The sequence below is a fragment of the Myxine glutinosa genome, chromosome 5, assembly GCF_964187855.1.
Source record: "Myxine glutinosa chromosome 5, kmMyxGlut1.1, whole genome shotgun sequence".
Lineage (NCBI taxonomy): Eukaryota > Metazoa > Chordata > Myxini > Myxiniformes > Myxinidae > Myxine > Myxine glutinosa.
Window position 1 is genome coordinate 184313420 of NC_136265.1, and position 25150 is coordinate 184338569.

At 43.3% G+C, this 25150-nt stretch overlaps 1 protein-coding gene across 6 annotated transcripts in view; it reads left to right on the forward strand.

Moving 5' to 3' along the window:
- Nucleotides 1–25150, forward strand: part of CUL9 (cullin 9) — a 321162-nt gene that overhangs the window by 281354 nt on the left and 14658 nt on the right. For 5 of the 6 annotated variants that reach the window (XM_068115286.2, XM_068115288.2, XM_068115284.2 and 2 more), the window contains 3 exons: nucleotides 3704–3814; nucleotides 8786–8903; nucleotides 17981–18114. In XM_068115286.2, the coding sequence (XP_067971387.2) occupies nucleotides 3704–3814; nucleotides 8786–8903; nucleotides 17981–18114 (363 nt within the window). The remainder of the gene's footprint in view (nucleotides 1–3703; nucleotides 3815–8785; nucleotides 8904–17980; nucleotides 18115–25150) is intronic. The other variant, XR_013623648.1, reaches the window with a different exon arrangement.

Consider the following 25150-nt stretch of genomic DNA (forward strand, 5'->3'; position numbering starts at 1 on the left):
CTGCTGTCCGACCCACATCACCTCCATTTCCTCCATGCTCATTTATTTTTATTATTTAAACGGCTTCAATATCCTTTTCATTTTTCTTTCACTTTCACTATTCAGTTGTTGCTTTTATTCAGTTGTTGATTCTCTAGTGCATGCAAAACTTGTCTACATGTCTGTGTCATCCGTTTGCATATGCAACTAGAACGGCACTCACTAGAGAGCATACCACTGCGAGGCTGAACGGTTTACGTCTTGTATCCCACTGATAGGTCAAATCTTGATTTGGGTCTGAACCAAAATCGAATCAACCTGTTATTGTCACTCGACCAATCGACCAATGTCACTCAATCGACCAAATTGACCCAACGCGTCCACAAAGTTTTGCCTGAAGTCATTCACATCTTTTTGAAATGTGCTATATATCAGTTTTAGCCCTATCACTCAATGGTGAAGAATCACTTTTAAAATTTCTCAGAGCCGGATCCGGATCTTCACTAAAATGTAATATTTTTGTCCGTGTCACATACCTAACCTCTCCACCAAATTTCATCCGAATCAGCCCACAACTTTTTGAGGTATCCTGTTCACAAACAGACAAAGACGGCATCAGGCGGTAGCCTGACTGGTATGATGAAAATCGAGAGAATCAATAATTGATTGATTAATTGATTAATTGTGTAATTAAAATAAGTAAATAATAATTGTAAAATAATTAATTTCTTCAACAATTGGCTAATAGCATACCTAAAACACCCCTGCTTCGTCCGAATCTGTAACCTTTTGAAAATTTAGTAATTAATCAAAAAATTTAATAATTAATCAACAAGTTGATTAATCAATAAATCAACTAGATGGTATTCTTATACCTACCCTGCGCAGTCTTGAGAAGGACTTGGTGCGAGCCAACTCTTCTTTTCTTTTTTAGGTTTTTTTTCTTTGATCTAATCTTTCTTTAGGATCTTTCTTTGAACCCCCGCTTGCGGGGAAAAATGGCCTCTAAAGGTGGTTTTTTTTCTTCTTTGATCTAATATGGCTGCCAGACAAGTGACCGATGTCACTTTTATCATACTATATTTCCCATGGGTATTTGATCAATAGAGTTAAAGTTTCACATTGATTGGTTAAGCAGTTTCAGAGAAGAAGATTTTCAAAGATTTTCACTTTGATCAAATATGGCTGCCCAACCACGTGACCTTTGAAATCATAAATTTACACTCTGACTCCAACTGGATAGGGGATAAGGTGTGTGAAGTTTTGTGTTGATTGGAAAAAGTTTGTTTTTCTATCCAAGATGGCTGGCAAACCATGTGACCTATGACATCATCATTTTCACACTATATGCAGCAATGGTGTTGGAGATTTGGAAAGTTTCACTTTGATAGGTTCAGCTGTTTCAGATCAAATAAATTCTTTGATCCAACATGGCTTCCACACCATGTGACCTATGATTTATTCATGAACACCATGGTATCTCCAAGGCTTGCGGAACATGTGTGTGAAAGCTCCCCTCAATGTGTCCAACCGTTCTGGAGAAGGTTTTTGAAGGTTTTAGGTTAAATCCAATATGGCTGCCAGACCATGTGACTTGTGATTTATTCATGGACACCCTATATTCCCAAGGCGAGTAGATAATGTGAATGAAGTTTTGGAGAAATAGATTTTTTAATTTTTTAAAATATTTTTATGTTCATTCCAACATGCCTGCTGAACCACAACCGCTATGATGTCAATTCTGTCCACCAGATTCTCCCTTGGTGACCCTGAAAAGTTTTCATTCTGATTGGATCAAGTGTTGTAGTTTAATTATGATGTCATAATGAAGGCACCAATTATGTCATTGTGAACAGCACTTATTCCCCATGTGGAGTTCCTTACAATGAGCCATTTTTCAATTTTTTTCCCACTTAGCAGTTTCTGACATATAGAGGTCCAAAGTTTTTTGGTTTTCCAAGATGGTGCCGTACCGTACCTATGACATAATCATTATCACTAAAAAAAATCTTCATGAGTAGACGTACTATGGTGAACATTTCGTGTCAATCGGCCCAATGGAAGTAGAGGAAATTACTTTTTAAAATGCAGACACGTACGTACTTACGCGCTTACACGCGTATGCAAGCGATCGCGTAACCTCCCTTTTAGCTTCATGGGCGCAGGATAACAATCAGACAAACAGACAGAACGAAAAATCACTCAAAGAGTGACACTTGGCAAAAGAGAACAAAGTAGAATGGCACTCAGTAGAGCATCGTTTTGACCTCAAAAATAATTGGTGGTTGAATTCAGTGACATGATTTCCAAATCGTCTTCAAATTTTAAGTTAATCGGACGGAAATTGACAATTTTAGAAATCTGGCCTTTGTTGACCTCAAAAATAGTTGGTGGTTGGTTTCAGTAAGCTGATATGCAAATCCTATTCAGATTTCAAGTCAATCGGATGAAAATTGAGGATTTTAGGCATTTGTAAAACAAAGTGGTTGACCTTTGGCCTATGTTGACCTTTTGTCCTATGCTGATCTCAAAAATAGTTGGTGGTTGAATTCAGTTCGCTGATATGAAAATCCTTTTCAAATTTCAAGCCAATCGGATGAAAATTGAGGATTTTAGAAATTTGAAAAAAGTGGTTGACCTTTGGCCTATGTTGACCTTGTGACATATGTTGATCAAAAAATAGTTGTTGGTTGAATTCAGTTAACTGATATGTAAATCCCATTCAAATTTCAAGTCAATCGGATTAAAATTAAGGATTTTAGAAATTTGATATTGTTGTTGACCTTTGGCCTATGTTGACCTTTTGACCTCAAAAATATATAGGATTTTGTCGGACCACGAACTCTACCATTTCGTGAAGTTTCGTGAAGATCGGTTTAAAATTGTGACTTGTAGGCAAGTATAAGTGAGCGGACAAACACAAACAAACAAACACACACACAAACCGGAGTGATCAACATACTTGTCCAAAAATAATAATTTGCCAAGTAACAAACACACAAACTGGAGTGATCAACATACTTCTCCCAAAAAAAAATATTCGCCAAGTAATAACGTACACAACCAAGCAATATACTTGAAAAATCTTCGATTTTCGCAAGTAACAAACAGGCATAACAGGGCAAAAACATAAACACCTTCCACCTCTTGTGGTGGAGGTAACTACAACGGCACTTGGTAGAGTGGATATCTCTTCCAGGCTGAACGGTTGACGTTTTGTATCCCACTCTCTGGAAATAGGCTGGATCAGAATCTGGACCGTAACCAAAATCTAATTGGCTTGTTCCTGTCACCTTTCCAACTCATCCACCAAGTTTTGTCATAATCTGTCAACAACATTTTGAAATATTGTCTTGTATATCCTTTTTGGCCCCATCTCTCAATGGTGAATAATTACTTAAGAATTATAGTATCTGGATCCAGATCTTCACCAAAATTTGATCATTTGGTCCTTGTCAAATGCCCAGCCTGTGCATCAAATTTTGTCCGAATCCGTCCACAACGCTTTAACATATTCTGCTCATAGACAGACAGGAGTGAATACATCATCTCCATGCATCTTCGGTGATAGAGGTAATAAAATTCACATTTGTATTTGCTTTTAATTGATTTTATCATGAGATAATTTGACACATGATAATATGGATAGCTCTTCAAGGATAATGTGTGCAGTGGCCAAGATTGTTTCTTTGATCTTTGTAATTTTGATTCTTGTGACCTGCAGGAATTTGCCATGAAACTCGTCACTAAAACAGCCACCATTAATGAAAGCCTCCCTTTATCATCCGTGCTCTTTGTGACTAATGCATGCAAGAGGCTCATGCAGGCATGGAAGGTAAGTGTGTTGAGAGGCAACTGGTCCCAGAGTGTTTTTCTGCAAATCATGTTTGGCTGATGTTTGAGAAAAAAAGGTTTATTTTACGTAAATTATTTCGACCATTGATGTTTGACACAATTTACCAGGTTATTTTAAAAGCCTCTCCCCGTATGAATGCTGAAAGCTTGTTACAAGAGATATAAAATGGAAAGTTAAAGAATGTAAAAACAAGTGGCTAAAAGATCTGTGTGCGAATGTGGAGAAGGCACACCAAACCACCAAGTCCAAAGAAGTGTACTTGCCCATCAAGAGAATTACCACCAAGTCAAAAACCAGAATGCAAACAGTAAAGAGTAAGAAAGGGGAAGCACTGATAGACTTGCAGGATGTTAAAAACCGCTGGAAGGAAAACTATGAAGACTTGTACAATAAACAAAACGTTTCCAATAAAGAGATGATAAATAACATCCCACAAATGCTTAGTACAGACGAGAAACCAAAAATTATTCGAGAATAGGTTGCCAGTGCTATAAAGAGGCTGACTGAAGGAAGAGCACCAGGCGACGATAGTGTCACAGCTGATGAACTAAAAGCTCCCGGTCAAATAGGTATTGACATAATCAACCATTTGTGCAAGTTGGTTTGGAAGAGCGAAGTATTTCCAGACGACTGGGGAAAAGCCATCATTACCCCCAAATACAAAAAGGACAAGTTGAACTGTGAGAACTACAGGGCGTTAGCTTGCCGAGTTACACAGGGAAAATCTTAACTATTACCCAACGAAGAATGATGAAGAGGTTAGAAGATGGAGCACCAGCTGGATTTTGCCCAGGAATAACAAAAGCGAATCTGTTATTGACATTAAGACAAATAATAGAAAAATACCTGAAATGCACAAGGCGGAATATTGCTGTTATATAGACTTTGAAAAAGCGTTTGACTCTGTGTGCAAGATGCTTATGGAGGTCACTTAAATAATTTGGCTTCCACATTAAAATATGGTGTTGCCTGGTGAAGCCTGGTGTTGCCTTTGCGGTTAGGGTGCTGGCTTGGGATCCTAGGATCCTGGGTTCGAATCTCGGTCGATCGCTGAATTAACGCCAGGGTGGTTGACTCAGCCTGTCATCCTTCCGAGGTCGGCAAATTGAGTACCAGCTTGCTGGGATGAATGATCCCGGTGTGTACCCCGGTTTAGAATAGGTACACCGTATCCCTGCGCATCGTAAGAGGCGACCAAGGGTTGGCGTCAGGAAGGGCATCCGGCCATAAAAAAAACATTGCCTCAAACAGGGAACCATGATTGTCATGGGGCCCGCAAGGCTAACCCCCGCTCTAGCGGGGAAAATGGCCTTAAAACGATCATTCATATTATATATTCATTAAAATCATGAAGCTACTTCAGGCAAGTGCCAATATGGTCAAAGAGGGTAGTAACAGTGATTGGAGATCCCTATTAAAATCACCAAGTTACTTCAGCCTCTCCACAGCAAGTCAGAGGGTAGTAACAGTGATTGGAGATCCCTAATTAAAATCACCAAGTTACTTCAGGCTCTCCACAGCAAGTCAGAGGGTAGTAACAGTGATTTGAGATCCCTATTAAAATCACCAAGTTACTTCAGGCTCTCCGCAGCAAGTCAGATGGTAGTAACAGTGATTGGAGATCCCTATTAAAATCACCAAGTTACTTCAGACTCTCCACAGCAAGTCAGAGGGTAGTAACAGTGATTGGAGATCCCTATTAAAATCACCAAGTTAGAGGGGGTGGCAACAATGATTGGAGATCCCTTTTAAAATCACCAAGTCAAAGAGGGTAGTAACAGTGATTGAATATCCCTATTAAAATCACCAAGTTAGAGAGGGTAGCAACAGTGATTGGAGATTCATATTAAAATCACGACGTTAGAGAGGGTAGTAACAGTGATTGGAGATTCATATTAAAATAACCAAGTCAAAGAGGGTAGTAACAGTGATTGGAGATCCCTATTAAAATCACGAAGTTAGAGGGGGTAGAAACAGTGATTGGAGATCCCTTTTAAAATCACCAAGTCAAAGAGGATAGTAACAGTGATTGGAGATCCCTATTAAAATCACCAAGTCAAAGACGGTAGTAACAATGATTGGAGATCCCTATTAAAATCACCAAGTCAAAGACGGTAGTAACAATGATTGGAGATCCCTATTAAAATCACCAAGTCAAAGAGGGTAGTAACAGTGATTGAAGATCCCTTTTAAAATCACAAAGTCAAACAGGGTAGTAACAGTGATTGGAGATCCCTATTAAAATCACCAAGTCAAAGAGGATACTAACAATGATTGAAGATCCCTATTAAAATCACCAAGCTACTTCAGGGTCTCTACAGCAAGTCAGGGGGTTGTCACAGTGATTGGAGATCTCACTGATTGTTTCAGTATTTAAGTTGGGGTCTGTCAGGGATGTGTGATATCGCGCCAGCACTTCAACTTGCTGCATGCAACACATGATATGCCGCAAGGAATTAACATCCAAGGGAAAGTTAAATATCAAACCTTTGATTCGCAGACGACATTGTCTTGCTGACAGAGACGGAAGAAGAAGACCTGCCAATCCTCAAAGATTGTGTTTACAGCAGCAGTCGTGCTCAGGGAATGAAGATCAACATCACAAAAACAGACACAAGTCATCAGTGGGCACCACCCAAACCAAATTAACATCAATATAAACGGCATTGTTTTAAAACAAGCTCGGGAATTTACTTATCTGGGGAGTACCATATCACAGGATAGAATAAGCACCGAAGACATTAAACATAGAATTGGGAAAGACCTGGGAGCATTTGAGCAGCTACAAAGTATTTGGATGGTGAAAGACATCCAACGTGACACTAAAGAGTCCTTGTTCTCACAATCTTGATGTATGGGTCAGAAACCTGGACATTAAAGCAAGAAGATGAACATTGACTCCTTGTTTTTGAAATGGTATGCCTCTGAAAAATAATGGGAGCGACAAAGCTGGACAAAATAAGGAATATTATTGTAAAATAAGGGAAACCCTTGGAATAAAAACACACAATAATAGAGAATATAACACAAAGAAGGCCTACATTATTTGGGCACATTCAAAGCATGAAGAGACTTCCAAAAATCCTCACACAAGGAAGAGTAAAGGGCACCAGACCAAGAGGAGGTCCACCACAAAGGTGCATGTACTGCATCAAAGTAGATTGCAGGGCCAGACAAATAGGTACAAACATTGGCTCAAGATGGAAGTGCATGGCCACGGATCATCATTATGGAACGGTTGGCAGGACAGGGAGCATCAGTCGCTGCTCTTGTGTCGACACCTTAGATAGATCGTTGGATAGATAGTCAGTTAGATAGATAGATAGTTACATCGATAGATAGTTAGACACATAGATAGTTCGATAGATAGATGGATAGATAGATAGATAGATAGATTTTGGCCATTGATGTTTGACACAATTTTACCATGTGATTTAAAAAGTCTCCCCCCATATGATCGGCGGAAGGTTTATTACTGTTGTGGGGTTTGTTTCTACAATTAGCACCCCCAATGTTTAATGGTACCATAGAGTATTAAACGTACTTAATGGTACCATAGAGTAGATGCCTTGGAGTATTAAACCCCCATTTAGAAAAAAAATCTTCCTGCACTTCCAACACTCTCAATTTCCGAGCTGTATCAATTTCTGATCTGTATCTCGATACCGGCTGGGACTTTTGAATGAAATTTTGCATCAATAATGTGAATGGAAGGTATGAAGGTTTGACATCGTTTTTGACTTTAAACTAATTTTAGTCATGACACAATTATAGACATTTAATATCTTTCACGATAACCAGATGAATATTTGTTCGATCGGAAGAAATGCCCTCTCTCGATAGCCTCGAGCAAGTCACATTTACCTTTAAATTTACATCATACCCCTCTGAAGTAAAGGTCAAGGTCAAATGGTGGTTTGAAAATTTTTTTTTTTAATCCCAAAAATTGCCAATGCGGAATCTTAGAGATGGGATGAGTCGATGGGACGTCAGGATTGGTCGTATGATATCAGAGAGCTGGAAGGTTCGACAAGAGGAAGAATCCGTTATCTTTCTCTCTCTCTCAGTCCTGGGCTTCGTGGCGAGCGGTCGCATTTCATCGCTCTCCGGTTCTGGGCTTGGTCATGGACGGTGGCGCAATTTTGGCTCGTGTGCGCCTGTGGAAAAAGACTGAGCAAGAGCGGTTCAGGGCCGTCTAGCTGTCGTTCGGGAATGTTCCGCCGGGTGGGGTTTACTTGCCTATTGGCAAATGTTCAGGTCTCTTTCGGCATGACGGTGTTGTGGGTGAATGGCAGCCCTTTTTAGATGAAATAAAAAAACGTAGGGAAAATCACAGGGGCAATTACACCCTGGGGAAATTAACCTTATAGACCTACCTAATTAGCATAGCTCTACCCCTTGTATGGAGACACATATACAATCTTATCCTATACAGATTCCCTACTTGGTTACATCAAAAGTTCTTCCTCTTCGTGTCACACGGTCCACACTAAACTATACATTTCTATCTTCACTATGGTATGTAATTACCTACCCCCCACAAACGTAGCAATATTATATTATGCACTGAATTTGTGCATCTTATATTTGATTCATGTCCCTGACCTACTTTTTTCAGATTGTGACCGAATTAACACAAAACACCTTTTTGATCATAACTTGAATAATTTGTCTCCAATTTTCATGATGTTGAGCCTTGTGGATAGATTGTCGATGGGACATATTTTCTTAATTTACACTCTATCCATAAATGTTGAATATCATGGTCATATGATGGTCCGAAAAAAAATCTGGCCATAATTGGATCGTGGGCCAAGGGTAAGTTGCGGGCGATTGCCAAGGTTAAGCCTCCCAGTTAAGCCTTACCCTTGACGATCGCTTTGTGATTGCATATATCTATTTTTTCTCATCTTTGCTTGAGAATTTGTTTTTTTCACGTTTCCTCGACAGGTCCTTGCTTACAGCTGTGTGTACAGTTATTACAGCCATGATGTGGACAAAATGCGCTGCTTGGAGCTTCAGACAGAGCATCTGGAACTGATCTCGAACGAACTACAGCAGCTACTAGGTAATTGCATTGGGAACACTGACATAAATGGGGAGTCACGTGAAAATAACTGTACACTGATTTATTTTTTATTATTTTGCTCCTTTACATAAACGAGTACACCCACTCCATATGGGAGAGGCAGGAAGGGTCATGTTATTTTCTTCTTTGGGGTATATTAGGGCTGCAGATTGAGCATGAAAATGAGGGTGAAGTGGCAACAAGCTTTCTATCAGCTAATTTTGATATTTTTATAAAGTATGGGCCCTGGCTACTTCACACACCAAAAATACCCAGAATCCCCTTGGGGGAACATGTTCAAGTGACGTCATCAAGATGGCCTCCATTTTTATTAAGTTTTTGTATTTTATTTTTACATTGAGTGTCCCTGTGTCCTGATCTGTAATAAAATGATACCAGCATCTGATTAAAATATTCTATTTAATAATATTAATATTTAATAATATTTAAAATAATATTATTAATTATATTTAATAATATTTAAATAATATATTAATTTAAATGCATGCATCGCAAATGCATGCATGCATGCAATGCATTTAAATGCATTTAAATTAATTTAATAATTTAATTTAAATATTTAAATAATATTAAATTAAACGCAGCTGATGCATTAAGATCAATTTCTTGGGTATGAGGGTATTCAGTTGTTGGTTGTAATTTTTCTATGTCTCTGCAAATAATACTAACTGCACGGTGAAGTATTTGGGAATCATTTTTGTAATCAGAACCATTGTTGTAAGCACATTCTCATGAACTTCTGCTGGCTTCATATTCGCTGCTGTAAGTTTTATTCCTTTCTTTTTATTCTGTGGTTCTCCACAAATGAAACGGTGCTCATCCCAGGAAAAGGCTGATGTTTTTTCTCTTGACAGTAAAACTACTATATAAACGGTTAGGTACCACGTCAGCACCCATACACAATGCCAAACTTTACAATTTTGGCAGCCATTTTGATGTCATTTAAGCATGTTCCCCGAGAGGTGTTCTGGGTATTTTTGGTTTGTGAACTTGTCAAAGCCCCTACTTTATAAAAATACCAAAAGTAGCTGGTAGGAAATTAGTTGCCAGTTCCGCCATTTTAAAGGCACTTTTTGTCCCCCGTCGCATCGCGGAGTGAAAGGGGGACTATGGTTTTCCCCTCCGTCCGTGTGTGCGTGCGTCTGGGCGTGCGTGCGAACGTGCATGCATAAGCAAAGGACCGAATTCTAATTTGGTAATGCATGATAATGATGACATCATGGGTGAAGTGGTATACCAGCCAAAAATGTTTTAATCGAATTTCTTATCCTAAAAATCTGAAATTGCATGCACATGATCTATGACCCATTTGTATTGAAATATTAAATTTATGACATCATAGGTCCCATGGTTTGGCAGCCATATTGGATTGAAGGAAAATATTAAATAATTATATCTATGAAACCGCTCACCCTATCAATGCCAAATTTTACAAATATCTAACAGCACTGTTGCATATAGTTTGAAAATGATGATGTCATAGGTCACGTGGTTTGGCAGCCATCTTTTATAGAAAAACGAACCTTATCCGATCAACACGAAACTTCACAAACGTGATCCACTACCCAAAGATAAGCAGAGTGATGGCATCTACCTGTTGTGGGACTATGCGGAGGCATATTGGTGACACAGTCACATTGTCCTAGTTATAATGTTTTATTTCTGGCATAGGATTGCCCCACAATAAGCTATATATTCACGTTAACACGGCCATTGTCCAAGGAGGGAATATTATTAGTTTTAATATTGTTTTGTAATAACATTAATATTATGCTATTGTCATCAGTGTTGTTATTTCTTTTGTTATTAGATGCAGCCTTGGAAAAACGATATGATTAACTATCTTAACACGGATATACACATTAACACATACGTTGCACAAGGTGGTCAACCCCCTTGTGGATGGGGGCAAATGAAATCGCTGCAGCCTCCATCATGTGACCCTTAGTCCTCCTGTCAAATTTGGTTGAGTTTGAAGTAATGACCAAATATACACAAAGAATTAAGTTAAGCACCCCCCCCGTTTTTTTACAACCTCGCACATTACAAGTTTGTTGTCGTCAAAACAGTGTAATATACCCATGTTATTGCTATATTTTCTGGAGAAGTGATATTATGGTCACATAAAAACATAACAATCATGCCGTTTTCAATATTTTATTCTGAATAATTTAAGGTGAAATTTTTTGGGAATTTTAGGCATATTTTCACCTCAATTTAAGTATGGAGCTATAGGTCCATCACGGACAGTGTGGATGACGTTTATGTTTTCTAACGTACAGTCATTGTTCTGAGAAGACCTCTAGCCATCTTTGCGTCAATAACGTGTGTAGGACCCACGTGATCGGATCACTGACTCAACCCTACGTCTCATAGACCCTGTAAGCCGTCGTATGCGTTGCTGTGGCAGGTTGTTCCATTCCCGATGTAATGCACGTTCGGGACATGTTGGGACGACAAATTGCGAAGATGGTCCCTCCAATAGCCAATCTGGATGAATTGGAACGTGCATTACATCGGGAATGGAACAACCTGCCACAGCAACGCATACGACGGCTTACAGGGTCTATGAGACGTAGGGTTGAGTCAGTGATCCGATCACGTGGGTCCTACACACGTTATTGACGCAAAGATCGCTAGAGGTCTTCTCAGAACAATGACTGTACGTTAGAAAACATAAACGTCATCCACACTGTCCGTGATGGACCTATAGCTCCATACTTAAATTGAGGTGAAAATATGCCTAAAATTCCCAAAAAATTTCACCTTAAATTATTCAGAATAAAATATTGAAAACGGCATGATTGTTATGTTTTTATGTGACCATAATATCACTTCTCCAGAAAATATAGCAATAACATGGGTATATTACACTGTTTTGACGACAACAAACTTGTAATGTGCGAGGTTGTAAAAAAACGGGGGGGGTGCTTAACTTAATTCTTTGTGTATATATCACGGTAAGACAGACAGACACCAAAGTGCATCCTTTGGTATGATGAAACTACATGTTCATCACTGGATAATTAGATCGGAGCTAGAACATTTTCACCTCTGAACATGATCAGCAGAATTGTCGAGCCATTTATTTTAAAACAAATAGAACATTTTTCAGTTTATGTTGACGAGGTGTACAAACCTACATGAGTATCACAGTAAAATTGAAGTTAGTCAGGTTCACTATGTTTTTTCGTTCAAAATTTTTGGAGATTAGCAAAACTATACATTTTTGGAATATTCAGGACATGAGGAATCCAAAAATTAATGTTGGCATTTGCGTAGACACCTTTGCGAAAATGACACTCAGCACAGTGATGAAGATCTGTAAAAACATATTCCTGAACGGTATAGACCTCGTAGATCCTGTGTATAGGACTTATAGTTCAATCTGATACTACCTATAACTTCCTATAACAACCTATAACTTCAAAGGACTTGCAATATCATGTATTATGTAATACAGTTATATCACAAATATAAAGACAATGATTTTCAACTACCTTTGTTTGTGGCTTTTCTATAATCCTGAGCACTATTTTGAGGCCTTTATTGGATTCCTTGACACAGAAAACATAGGATTAGCATATTTAATTAAGTTTCTAGGTTGACTAGAAGCCGAGATAGTGCAAAATATGTATTTTATGGCGGCCATTTTGAAAATCCAAAATCTGTGTCTGTGCAAATGCCAACATTGATTTTTGGATTCTCCATGCTCTGATGATTCCAAAAATGTATAGGTTTGCTAATCTCCCAAAATTTTGAACGAAATTATATTTATTAACATAGTGAACCTGACTAAGTTGCAGGTGTTAATTATTCATAATAATTTTGATTTTTTAAAAAAATTTAACTTGTGCGTGCTCACTTGCATCACTATCTTGTTGTTACCTCCACCACCCAAGGTGGACGGAGGTTATGTTTTTACCCTGATTGTCTGTCTGTCTCTGAGCAGAATATCTCAAAAAGTTAAGGACGAGTTCTGAAAGGTTGGCTGTGTGACGAGGACGATTTGATTATACTAGTATGCCCGTTCCCTACGGGAGCAGCAGGAAGGGTCATTCCTCTCTAGGATATATAGATTACAGTAGATGTATGGTTGGGCCTTAAGAACATTGAGGCGAGGGGGGTGCCTTCATTTCCCAAGCTTCTTATGGAGAGCTCGCCAAGTGGCTTAAGCATTCGAGCAAGAACCTCATTCAAAACCTTTGACAAGGTACAGCCGGCTTGGCAAGCGCTAGCAAGCTGCTACATCAGTGAACACATTCCAGATTTCCTCCCTTTCAGTTTTGTGTTAAACAGCAGTGGCGACCGTTTCAAAAGGTAATCAAACGTGTTTGTGGTTTATAATATTCTACACCGCTCTTTTCCTATGCATGAAATGGAGTACTGAGTTTTCACTCCGGTTTCTTTCTTGTTTGTTGTACACTGCTCCTTTTCTATGCCATCTCCACACGCTGCATGGCGTCATCGCCAGGCACCAATGGGGGCCCGGCGATGAGCCCACTGAAAGGGAGTACTCAGTTTTTACTCCGGTTTCTTGTTTGTTTGTTTGTTTGTCTGGGCGATATCTCAGCCATCCTTTGAGCTAGGAAGCTGAAATTTCTGCACAAGAGTGAGCAAGTGCTTTGGCAAAATGGTATTTTTTGTTTTTTGATTAATCAATTAATTAATTAATTCCTTAATTATTATCGATTTATTAAGTACAGTCATGCGTCGCTTAACGTCCTAGATACGTTCTTGGAAACGTGACGTTAACCGAATTGGACGTTGTCCGAACATCACATTATGAACTTTGTATTTATACCTACGTGTATGTGGAATATTGCAGTGTACTTGTACTGTACAATATTGACTAAATTCACTAGATAACGTACACAACTAATGAAACACAGAGGTTAAGAAGGCTAATAAAATAACATAATGTCTACATTAGCCAGACATTCCTTTCAGAGAGAGATTGTGAGAGTGGGAGATTTATCAGAATTTAAAGACATATTAAAAGTGTTTGACCATATTGTGATTTTGTCAAGGTCTGAAGAGAGGGAAGAGGCTGTAGCCTTCCTGCCTGAAGGATGAGGGATGTCACTGCAAAGGGTGGAGTCATCAGCAAATTGATAAAGGGGATTTTCCAGTGATTCAGAGAGTTCATCTGGGAAGATCAGGAATAGGACTAGGCCATAACTCTGTCTTGGGGCACTCCAGCCTTTACAGGGAGAGGAGATGAAACTTTTCTGTTGAGTTCATACATTGGCTATGAGAGCAGAGGAAGTCAATAGGCCATTGCGTGGAGCTATCCTTGGATGCCATAAGCAGAGAGTTTGGAGAGTAAGGCAAGATTGACGCTGTATCCAAAGCACGAGATATGTCCCGAGAGATGGCGCTGATCTCATGTCTGACATTGAGGTCCTCCATCCATTGTTGGGTGAGTAGAAACAGCAAGTCCAAGGTGGAGTGCGGTAATCTTCATCCTGATGAAGCAACACTTACATGGAAGGAAGGGGGTGACCTGGTCTGAATCCAAATTAATGATCTGAGATGACGTTGTTGGAGAAAAAGAAGGATGTGACATCAACTGCGATGATTGATTATAAATAATCAATAATTATATGACCTTGCTGATGATTGGAAGTAAACTGATAGGTCTGTAGTTAAGGGGATCAGTTTTTTCAACTTTTGACCTCTGCCCCTGCCTGTTTGGCGCAGGAAGAATTGTATCAGAAGAGATGAGCAAGCAGGTGAACAGAGTGAAAAGATAGGAGGCAAATGCCGTGTGTTGTGTCGGTATATGGGCCACAAAAGGGAAGATCTGGGGTGGAGAAGCAGGAATTCAGGGATGCACTGGAGAGGATGATGGGAATGGTTGAGATGGAGGTGATGATGTGCATTGTGGGGAACGTTAACGAGCATGTAGGAGTAGCGGAGCCGGGTGAAGAAGACTGTGTTGGTAATTTTGGTTGGGCTGGTGGAGCTGGTGGCAACGAATGGGATGGCCATAGCTGGTTCATTCTTTCATAAGCTGGAAAGCCACAATATTACTTATAGGAGTGGACAGCACAGAACAGAACTGGATTTGGTGGTGGTAAGGAAGCGATAGTTGTGGAGATGTTAGGATTTCAAGGCAGTGGTGGGAGAGCATGTTACCACGCAGCACAAGCCAGTGTTGTTTGTAGTGAGGATGAAGAAAAGGAGGTAGGTTAAGAGCAGGGGTCGGAAGGTGGCTAATCACACAGAGGGGTGCAGTGTTGAAGGTATGGGAAGGATTTTTCAACAAAGAGCTGTTGAACCCGGAAGGAAGCAACGGTGAGCTGGAGGATCTTCTCCACCCCAAGGTGATGGGACATCGCAGAAGATGAAGTGTGGACAGCATGGAAGAGGGTGAAGATGGGCATGGTGCTAGGCATTGATGAGGTGTGTACAGAGATGGAAATTGCAGTGGGAGAAGTCGGAGTCAGTTGGACTTGGAGGTTGTTGAATGTACTGTATGTATGAGAGAGGGTTACCGTCTGGAGGATTGGAGGAAAGGATTAATTGTGCCGATGTGGAAATGGAAGGTGGACGTTAAAGATCTTGGGAGGTACAGGGGCATTACACACCTTTGTCATGTCATGAAGGTGCTGGAGAGTGTTCTGGACAGGATGATAAGGAAGACTGTGGAGATGGAGATCGGAGAAGAGCAGCAGTGGTTTATAAAGGGTAGGGGAATGACAGATGGGATGCTCGCTGAGACATCGCAGACAGAGACGCTGAGACAGCTGGTGGAGAAGAGGTTGCAGGTGCAAGGTGAAATAACATTGGGATTTGTGGATCTGGAGAAGGCCTGCAACAATATCCTGAGAGAGATGATGATGGCAACACTGAGCTGGATGGGAGTTCCGGAAGCAAAAGTTATGTTGGTGGAGGGGATGTAGAAGGGAAAAAAAGAGTTTTGCTTGGTCATGGGATGTCAGAGGAGTTCAGTGTGAACATCGGTTTGAGGTAGAGAAGTGCTCTAGACCCACTCCTGTTTATCATGGTGATGGAGTTGGTAAGCAGGAAGGTGAACATGAAAGATATTCTGGGGAGGATATTGTATGTGGACGATCTGGCTGTTGTGGTGGGGAGTGGGCGGGAGATGCAGGAAGTACTGGGGGAGTGGAAGGAGACATTTGAGAAACATGGGCTGAAAAGTAGCATGGAGGTGATGTGGGTCGGGCAGCAGAGAAAATATATGAATATCAGGTTGGAGGGGAAGGAGATGAGACAAGGAAATAAGTTTGAGTATCTGTGTGGAACAGTGACCGGGGTTGATAAGTCAGAGGCAGAGGTGTGGAGGAGCATTCAGGTGGGTGTGAATGTGTGGAAGAGGGTGGAGGGAGTGATGGCAGACAGAAGGATTGCAGGGAAATTGAAATGGAAGGCTCTGCATGTCCTGCACAACTCCGACCTATTTTTACGGGCTGGAGTTGGTGCCACTGACAGAGAGAGAGAGAACAATAGAGGCTGCAGGTTTGCGAGAACAACTGTATCAGGAGGACTGTGAGAATGAATAGGGTGGATAGAGGGAGAATGGATCAACTGAAGGTGGTTGTTGGTGTGCAGATGAGCTTGACGGGGAGATTGGTGAAATTACGGCTGAGATGGTCTGGATATTTGGTGCGGATGGGTGAAGAAAGAATGGCAAAGAGAGTGGATAGGTTGAGGGAGCAAGCTGGGAGGCAAAGAGGTAGACTGAGGTTGAGATAGGAGGAATGTGTGAAGAGTGACATAACTAAGGTGGGGGTGTTTGGAGGGTCGAGAGAGTTGCCTGAGGACAGAGGGGAGTGGGGGAGTGTCGTGGTCAAGGCAGGGCAGGAGCTTGGTGCCATTAAACCTCACCCCTTATAAAGGGAAGAAGAAGAGAGGAAGTCTGTTTGTCTGTTTGTTTCTTATGTCAATTGCCTACAGGTCACAATTTTAAACAGATGTTCACGAAACTTCATCAAATGGCAGAGTGGTTCATAAGGAAGAAGCCTATTAATTTTGAGGTGTAAAGGTCAACATTGGCTAAAGGTGAACAACCTTTAATCTCAAATTTCAAAAATCTTTTAATTTTAAAATTTCTAAAATCCTCAATTTTCATCCAATTGACTTGAAATTTAAAGAGGATTTGCATATCAGATCACTGAATTCAACCACCAAAATTATTTTTGAGGTCATCATAGGCCAACAACTTATTTTAGCGATTTTGCAAGTGTCGTGCTATGCACGACATATTTCTTGTTTTGTTGTTTCTCACACACTCACCTGTCTCATGTTGTTGTTTTTCATGCATTCACGTATGTACACATGCATGTGTAATTGTTTTTCCATGCACTCGCAGTTTTCATTATTTTGTTTTTTGCGTCTTTTCCTTTTGCTTCCCACTTGCAGGTCTGTGTGAAGTAAGGCATTTGCTTTATTTAAATTGCTTCTTCCCTTTGGTCCACAGTGCCTCAAATCTGCTGACTTTCACACAGTCAGCTTCAAGCACATTGGTTCTGGCTCTCTGCATATTTTAATCCCTTGCAAATGTTGTACCTGTCAGGAAATAGATTTTGAGGAGCGATGGAAAACGCTTTTTCTTCATTATTTGTAAGCAAATGCAATGTTATTGTGGTCTCTAAGGAACCTGTGTACCTCGGTGAGGATGTGACTTTTTAGAACTGTTATTGGATCGTTCATGTTGTTCGTTGATCAGAAATTTGGGTAAAGATTGCTGTGTCTCTTCTGTCAAAATATTGGTTTACTGGCAATAGCATACAGGTTCAGGTACTGTAATCACTGTCATTTAATGCGTTGCACCAAGTGGCTGCAGGTATTTCTTTGGGTTAAAAAAGATTTATAATCATAATAATTTTACAATTCAACATGAACTCCTTCCTACTTTATACATATGTTTCTCATCATCCCTCCCTGTGTATCTGTGGAGATTTTGTGCATTATCACAAATCATTATCTCACTTTAAGTTCAACTGTTTAGCTTTCGTGGTTTGCTGATGGAAAGCGGATGCCAGACATGTATATATTTCTCATTCCTCTTGTTTCTCTCGTCTCCAAAGAGGGGATCTTGCTGCGGAACTCAGACTTGGCAGCAGGTATCCGTTTACTCAAAGCTCATCACCTGGAAGAGGGACCAAAACTAATGCACCATCTGCAGGATCGCCTTCTGGCTATTCTTCAGGCTTCAGCACAGGTTCATAGTGTATTTAAGGATCATATGTGCCTGGTTGAGGATGTGACCTTTTTTTGCATACAAAGTCGAAGTTCGTGTAAGAGCTAACACTTAAAAACAGAAACAGAAACCCATGTAAAACATAATAAAGGGAGTGGGAGACAAGAGGGGGAGAGAGAGGGAAGCACACAAGCACAACAGTAGAGAACAAGGACATCGGTAGATCTGTGGAAGGGAGAGTGGGGAGGGGTGGGGAGGGGGGAGTATACGGTATAAAACAAATGAATACAACGGAATTTGGACGGAACAACACAATGAACGAACACAACAGAATTTGGACGGAACAACACAATGAATGAACACAACAGAATTTCAAAAAAGTGGATCTGGGGTGAATTAACGGGGGTAGAAAATATTGTTACGGAACCCCAACGTCGGCCCCTTCCCCTTACCAAGGGGGGATTAATCCCCTCGCTTATGACTGACCGACGTGGTCCCGGGGGTATGACGCCACGCCCGCACGGCGCTGGGTAGGGTAGTAGGCCCAAACGTCCTATGACCTAATTACCAGCGCTTCCCGGCACGCGAGGAAATACTCACCCGCTCACGGCCGCAGCGTAATGGATGATTTGCACCGAGCGAAGCGAACTGCGGCGTGAGCCGTTTACCAAGACTAGACCCGATTTATATTCGTTAGCCGAATCGCGCCACGTACCCTCAATATGGAAACCTCTAAAGCGACCGAACGAGCAGGAAGAGGAAGAAGAACGTAGGAAGAACAAATATTTATTACTAACTAATTATTTACAAGTCATCAAAAGAACCAAGGAGAAGGAAATAAACGAAAATAACTGGACAGAAAGAAGCAAGGAGACACAGTGCAAATGTTAGCTTACCTATTGCAGTCTTACTTAACCCCAGGGACAAGACAAAAGACAGACTACGAGCACACTTACACGGGGGATGATGGCAGGAACGAATGCTGGAGGTGGATGGCTGGAGGGAGAGGAAGGTCCAACGGGAACTGGGTCACGGTCGGGCCGGGAGCGGGCAGCTGCCGTTCCTCCACGGCCATGGTCGGCACCGCCGTCAACGCCCAAGCTGCGGTCGTGCAAGCTGCCGCGGTACGAGCTCCGCCGGTTCAAGCTGCTGCTGCTGTTCGAGCTCCGCTGGTTCAAGCTGCTCCTGCGTACTGCTGCGTCGCGTGCTCTCCAAAGGCTTATTATTGCTCATCCGCCGCGTGCTCCCCAAGGGCTTATCTCTCATCTCCCTCCGTCTCTTTGGGGCGTCCCACCGCGGGTTATATATGCCACACCCTCAAACCTTCGCGAACCTCCTCGATGGTTCTCGCCATGCCCTCTCAAAGCCAAACCCCTCATCCTTGGTTGGTCGGCAAGGGCTGGCTCACTCCTCCTTTCGATGACGAGGGCGGAGACACGCCCCTCTTCTCCGACACAGAGCACGTGGCAATGGCGGTAAATGCAGACAACCGCCCAATGCAGTTGGCAATGAAAGCTTTGGGATATAAAAGGGGATTCTATCTTATTTAATTGATGCAACGCAATGAATTAGTGGACCACAGAGCCTTCAACTACATAGAATAAGGAGATAACTATTTAAGAGGGTATATGATTTGCTACGTGTATGTATATGGAGTAACTAAGGAGGACGACCTTTGACTTTTACACACAACACGGAGGGTGATATTTACAACAATTCTCATGACACAACAATAAATAAAAAAACACAATTCTCAAATCCACAACACTGCACCCTCATCCTCTAGGCACTTTCTCGGGCCTATAAAACTTTTACTTTAGTGTGACACGTAGGTGTAGTAACCCTCTACAATTAACCTGACCCTGAGTGCGACAATTTTAAAACACCAATAAATATGTCCCGCTAATTGCGTTGCACCCTGCCTAACAGTTTCACACCCACAGCTAACCGAATTGCGGAATTATTTTCAAACTAAAACATGAACGATGGGGGAGCATTATTTACAGTGACATTATTTGACTATTTACAAAACGCAACCCAGGACCTGTGATTTTTCTTTTGGGGAGACAAAAAGAAATTCCTGTTGGGAGGGAGGAGACAGCACGCATTGCATCGGCGCACCAGCCGTCAGCACCAATAAATACCCAAAAGCACCATTCGCCAAAAGCACCATTTGGTGCAACAGTCATCACAGTTCGTAATAAAAACAACACTGGTGGTCTTCCTCTTCTCTGCTGGGCCAATGTTCTTCCTGGTGTCGTCTTTCAATTCTTTTCTTCATGTGGCCTATTTGGAAATAAAAAATGAAGTGCACAAAACGTGTCCATTTTTATTTAGGGCCACAGGGGCCAACTAAGGGTGGTCCACCTGTGTGGCATAGGTGCCACCTTGCCGAGGTCCGCAAGCAAGACCCTGGGCCATCGTGGCCGGCTCCAGCAGAGGTGCCAGGCCCCAAAACGTGGGGTCCATAAAGTGGTTCTTGGCCGCAGAACGGCGGTCCATAAGTGGTGCATCAATGCAATGCATGCTGGTTGCGAGAGTTCTGGCACACAATGGCGGACTCCCGCATGCTCCTCTCGGTGCCCAGAGAGCACAGTCCTCGGGTGGGAGACAGGGGAACAGAAGACAGGTGAGTGAGGGGTAAGGTCACAAGGGTACACATCAACTAAGGCAATGCAAGGTGAGGTGCGTCTGGAGACTGAGCGGAGAAAAGCTCGTCCCTACCGTACGTCACCCACCCCCCCCCCCCCCCCCCCTGTTACCTACTCTACCCTTGCCCTTACCCCATATTTACAAAAATCTACACATTTACAAATTCGTTGCTACCGTCACGTCTTCCCCATATTTCCCCTATACCAAATTCGTCACCACAATCCCCCTGACCAAAATTTGCCATCACCAATTCATCATCAATCCTCATAAGGAGGGAGAGATGGAACACAACAAAGCACAATGTCACACCCACGTCATGATGCGTCTCACAATTGAAACATTTGCACAACAAAAATAATCAAAACCTGGCATGGTGTGGAGTTCTGTTACCTCTGGTGAGTGGATGTAGATGGTGCGAGGAGATTTCAATCCTAACTATCCTCTAAATGACTTTAATACACTTTACACTACCCGGGGTCTTTCCCTGCCAAGCCATTGGCAATCTTACTCTATGCCGTTTTAAGAACCAAATTCCCATTGACCAAACTGTGGTGCTTCATCAATTTGGGGTCTCACTCCCCCGATTCAACTCCCTGTGCCTCTGCACAATTTCAGGACTGGGTCGTGTGGCTCTCCCAGCAGGTCTACCCACCTGCACACCTCTACCACTGCAGTTGCCTCTGAGCTTACCTGCTCCTTAACCTAACCTATCTAACTGGGGAAGGCCCTCCTTGGCGCTTACCCCACTCGGTGCCCTCTCTCGCACTGGGCTACCTGGGTCCGTCCTCCGGATCCTCGGGCCCCATCCACAACTCTACCGGCTCCCAGAGCCTACCTGCGGCCTCACCTGGCCGACATCCTAACAGTGGCGGAGTGCCCATTCAACTACACATACTAACAGGCCACACGCCCAGCCATTTCCACGTCACCAATGCACCCATCCAACACCATTCATCCACCACGCACCACAGATGCCAATATCCAACCACAATTTACCTACTCCCTCTATCTAACTCTTAAACTACCCTCCCCGGGTATTCGTGATAGGGGTCCACTTTTCCCCCATTCACACCTTCGCACCATCCACTCCACTCCACAGTTTTTACCATACTCACTCCATACCATCCATTCCATACTCCATATACTCCATACAACCATTCTCCATATAATTTGCACACCTGTAGTTGCACACCTGTGCCATCACACCTGGTGCTTCCTGCACCCTCCTTCCTCCAAAGCCATTTGCTCAGCACAACACACAATCACCATTACTCACTCATACACTGTTCCATACACCTGTTCACGCTCAATACTATCCACAATTAATCACCTTACTCTTTTCACAATACACTTCTGATTCTCACACACACGGCATCATCTGCTCTACCTGGTGCCCTGCTAAAACTCGCGCTTCCCCGTCGCCCCTTACATTATTGCGCTCCCTCGTCATTGTCATCCAACTACCCTCTCTATGTCCCCACTACCTGTCCAATGTCGCTACTTAAATCTAGTTACCTATGGTCATCTTCTCTAGATCCCTATCATTTTATCCTAACCCTCCCGGGCTAGTTTTCACTGCCAAACCCCATAAAACTATAGCTCCTTTGCCCCCGTGTATGTGAGAGATGGCAAAGTTGCCATCCCACCACACCGGGCATGTCTCACTATCAATTTCGCTCATCAAATTCCAACCAATCAAAATTTTCCAATCACAAATTCCCTATCCCTACCAAATGTCCTTTAACTGGAGCCTCGGTGCGTCTTTACATGCTCAGAACTTGGCTTCGCCAAGTCGAGCAATGAATGCGGGTGGTTCGTTGCCGGCGGTTGGATCCGTCCGGCATTCGGTGCAGGGAAGGGGGTTCGCTCAGGCCGAGATCCCAAGGTCCACCTCGGCGCAGAGCCTTTCGGTCTCCCGCCTGATGACCCGATCTCGCCCTGCCGGAACGCCGCAACCAAAAGGGGTCGCCGTCCCGACCCTTCTTACCGGGCCGCCCGTTCCGCCTAGCGGAGCACGGACGCGGCCGTTCAGAGCGCGGCCCGGCATGGATCGCGTACGGCGGTTCTTTCGAAACCGCCGTGGTTACGATCCCCGCTGGTTCCCGCGGCGCACAACGCCCGGCACGAACCGAGGGCTCGCTTCGGCTACAAGTCGATCTAACCGCTAACCTGGTTAACGTCGATGCTCCACTTGCATGCTCACACCCCGCATTCCGTTCCTTGCTCACACATCCAGCTGTCTCCATGCTCTCCGTCATTGCACCTTCTCTTACACACCCCCCCTGTACACTCATAGACTTCATTACACACCTGACCACCGCACACCCTCGCACACACTCGTCGTTCGCACACCTCACCAACACACCTCTTCGCGCCCCCTCCTCGGTCACATCCTCTGCGACAACCACGGGTGTGCTCTCCTCCGCACACCCAATCATGTGCTCCACTACCAACTCAAGCGTGCATTCCCACACGCGCTCGACCATTCCAGGTGTGCATCCTTTCATTCCAGGTGTACATCCTTCCATTCCAGGTGTGCATCCTCTCTCACCTGCTACAACCAACTCATGCTCCGTGTCACTCTCACTACTTTCACCACCACACTCGGTCGCGCATTCACCCTCACTCTCGACAGCACACTCACTCCTCGGCGCGCACTTTTTCCTCACACACCCCATTGTCTGACATCCTCGCACACCTCCTCCTTCACACTCTGTACCTGTCGCACACCTTACCCGCGGCCTCTCACGAACACCCGGGTCTAAATCAACGCCCAAGCCGACTGAATCTCCCCTCACACCATATACATTTCCGAGTATATCGCCACTCACCTCGGCACCTCGTCTCCGCATCTCCTCCGCCACCTGCAAACTCTTTATTTGGTTAGCAAGCACACCATCACGATTTGAGCACAGACCTTGCACATATTCCATCACTTCCTCCTTTATCTCCTTCTTAGTTTCCCTCCGTCTCTTCTTAATTTCACTCACCCCCTCTTCCACTTCCTCTAATTTCTCCTTTACCTCCTTCATTTCCCGGTGCGCCCCCTCGATCTCTTCCTCTAATGCCACCTTGACCGTTTCTATATGCGTCCTCACCTCCCGGTCCTTCGTCTCCACTGCCTCTGTCACCTCGTCCAACCTCGTGGTCAGTCCCTCATGTACCGTCTGACACTCCTTCTTTATGACTGCTACGTCCCTCTTTATTTCCTTCTGGGTCGCCTTCAACCCCTCGATCACAGCCGTATTCTTTTTTACCTGTTCCTTCAACTCCCTTTGTCCCACTGTCAGCTGCCCCACCCCCTGCGTCACCTCCTCTATGCCCCCTTGTAACTTTGCCGTCCCCTTTCTCACCTCTTTCTCCATACGCTCCTCACCTCGCTTTACCTCCTCGCGTACCCTCGAGACATCCTCGCCCACACCTCGTCTGATCTCCTCCCCCATTTCTCCCATCTCTTTGGTAGATGCCGTCCTCATCTGTTCCAATTCATTACTTTGAGCATCCAATTTAGTTTCTAACCCGATTTTCACCTGCTCTATCTGATCTCCCATCTGCTGAATTTCCCGGGCGGATTGCTCCCCTATTTCCCTCAATTTGCCGTCCGTAGTATTTTCTAACCCCATTAACCCATTCTTCACCCCTTCCATCTGGTTCTCCTGGGCAGCCATTCTATTTTCCAACCCCATTAACCCCTCCTTCATTTCCCAAATCTGATTACCCATGTCTTCTAGTTGGCCCCCCAGTTTACCTTCAAGCCCCCCGATTTGGCTTCCCATATCATTCCTCAATTCCCCTATTTGATTTTCTAATCCCCCAAATTTGTTGTCTTAAAAAAAAAAAAAAAAAACACCTTTCGAGGCCATTTTCCCCCGCGAAGCGGGGGTTGGCCTTTTTCGGGCACCGTGGTTGTTGTTTTTTTTTTGTTGTTGGTCCCCTTTTTGAAGCAATGTTTTACGGCCGGATGCCCTTCCTGCCGCCAACCCTTTTTGTCGCCTTTTACGACAAACAGTCGGAAAAGTTTTACGCAAGTTTTACGACAAAATTGTCTAAACCCTCAAATTTATTTCCCATATTGTTTTCCATTCGTACCAATTGTTCTCCTATCCCCATTTGCACGGCGGCCTGCAGCTGCGCAATGAGGGCCTGCATGTCAATCCCTCCCACTTGTGCAGCGGCCGCGGCCGCCGTAGCCATGTGCGAGGCGCCATTTTGCGTTTCTACAACCACGTGCGCGAGAGCGCCATTTTGTGCACCTGAAGCCCCCTCAACCACATCCTCATTTCTCGCCTCCTCCATTTCCTCCCTCTGGTCCTGGGTTACACCTAACCCCTCTTCTAATTCCCCCACCGGCATCCTGTTGCCTTGATCATCCATGGCGCGATTTTCAAATTTCGGATTTTAAAAT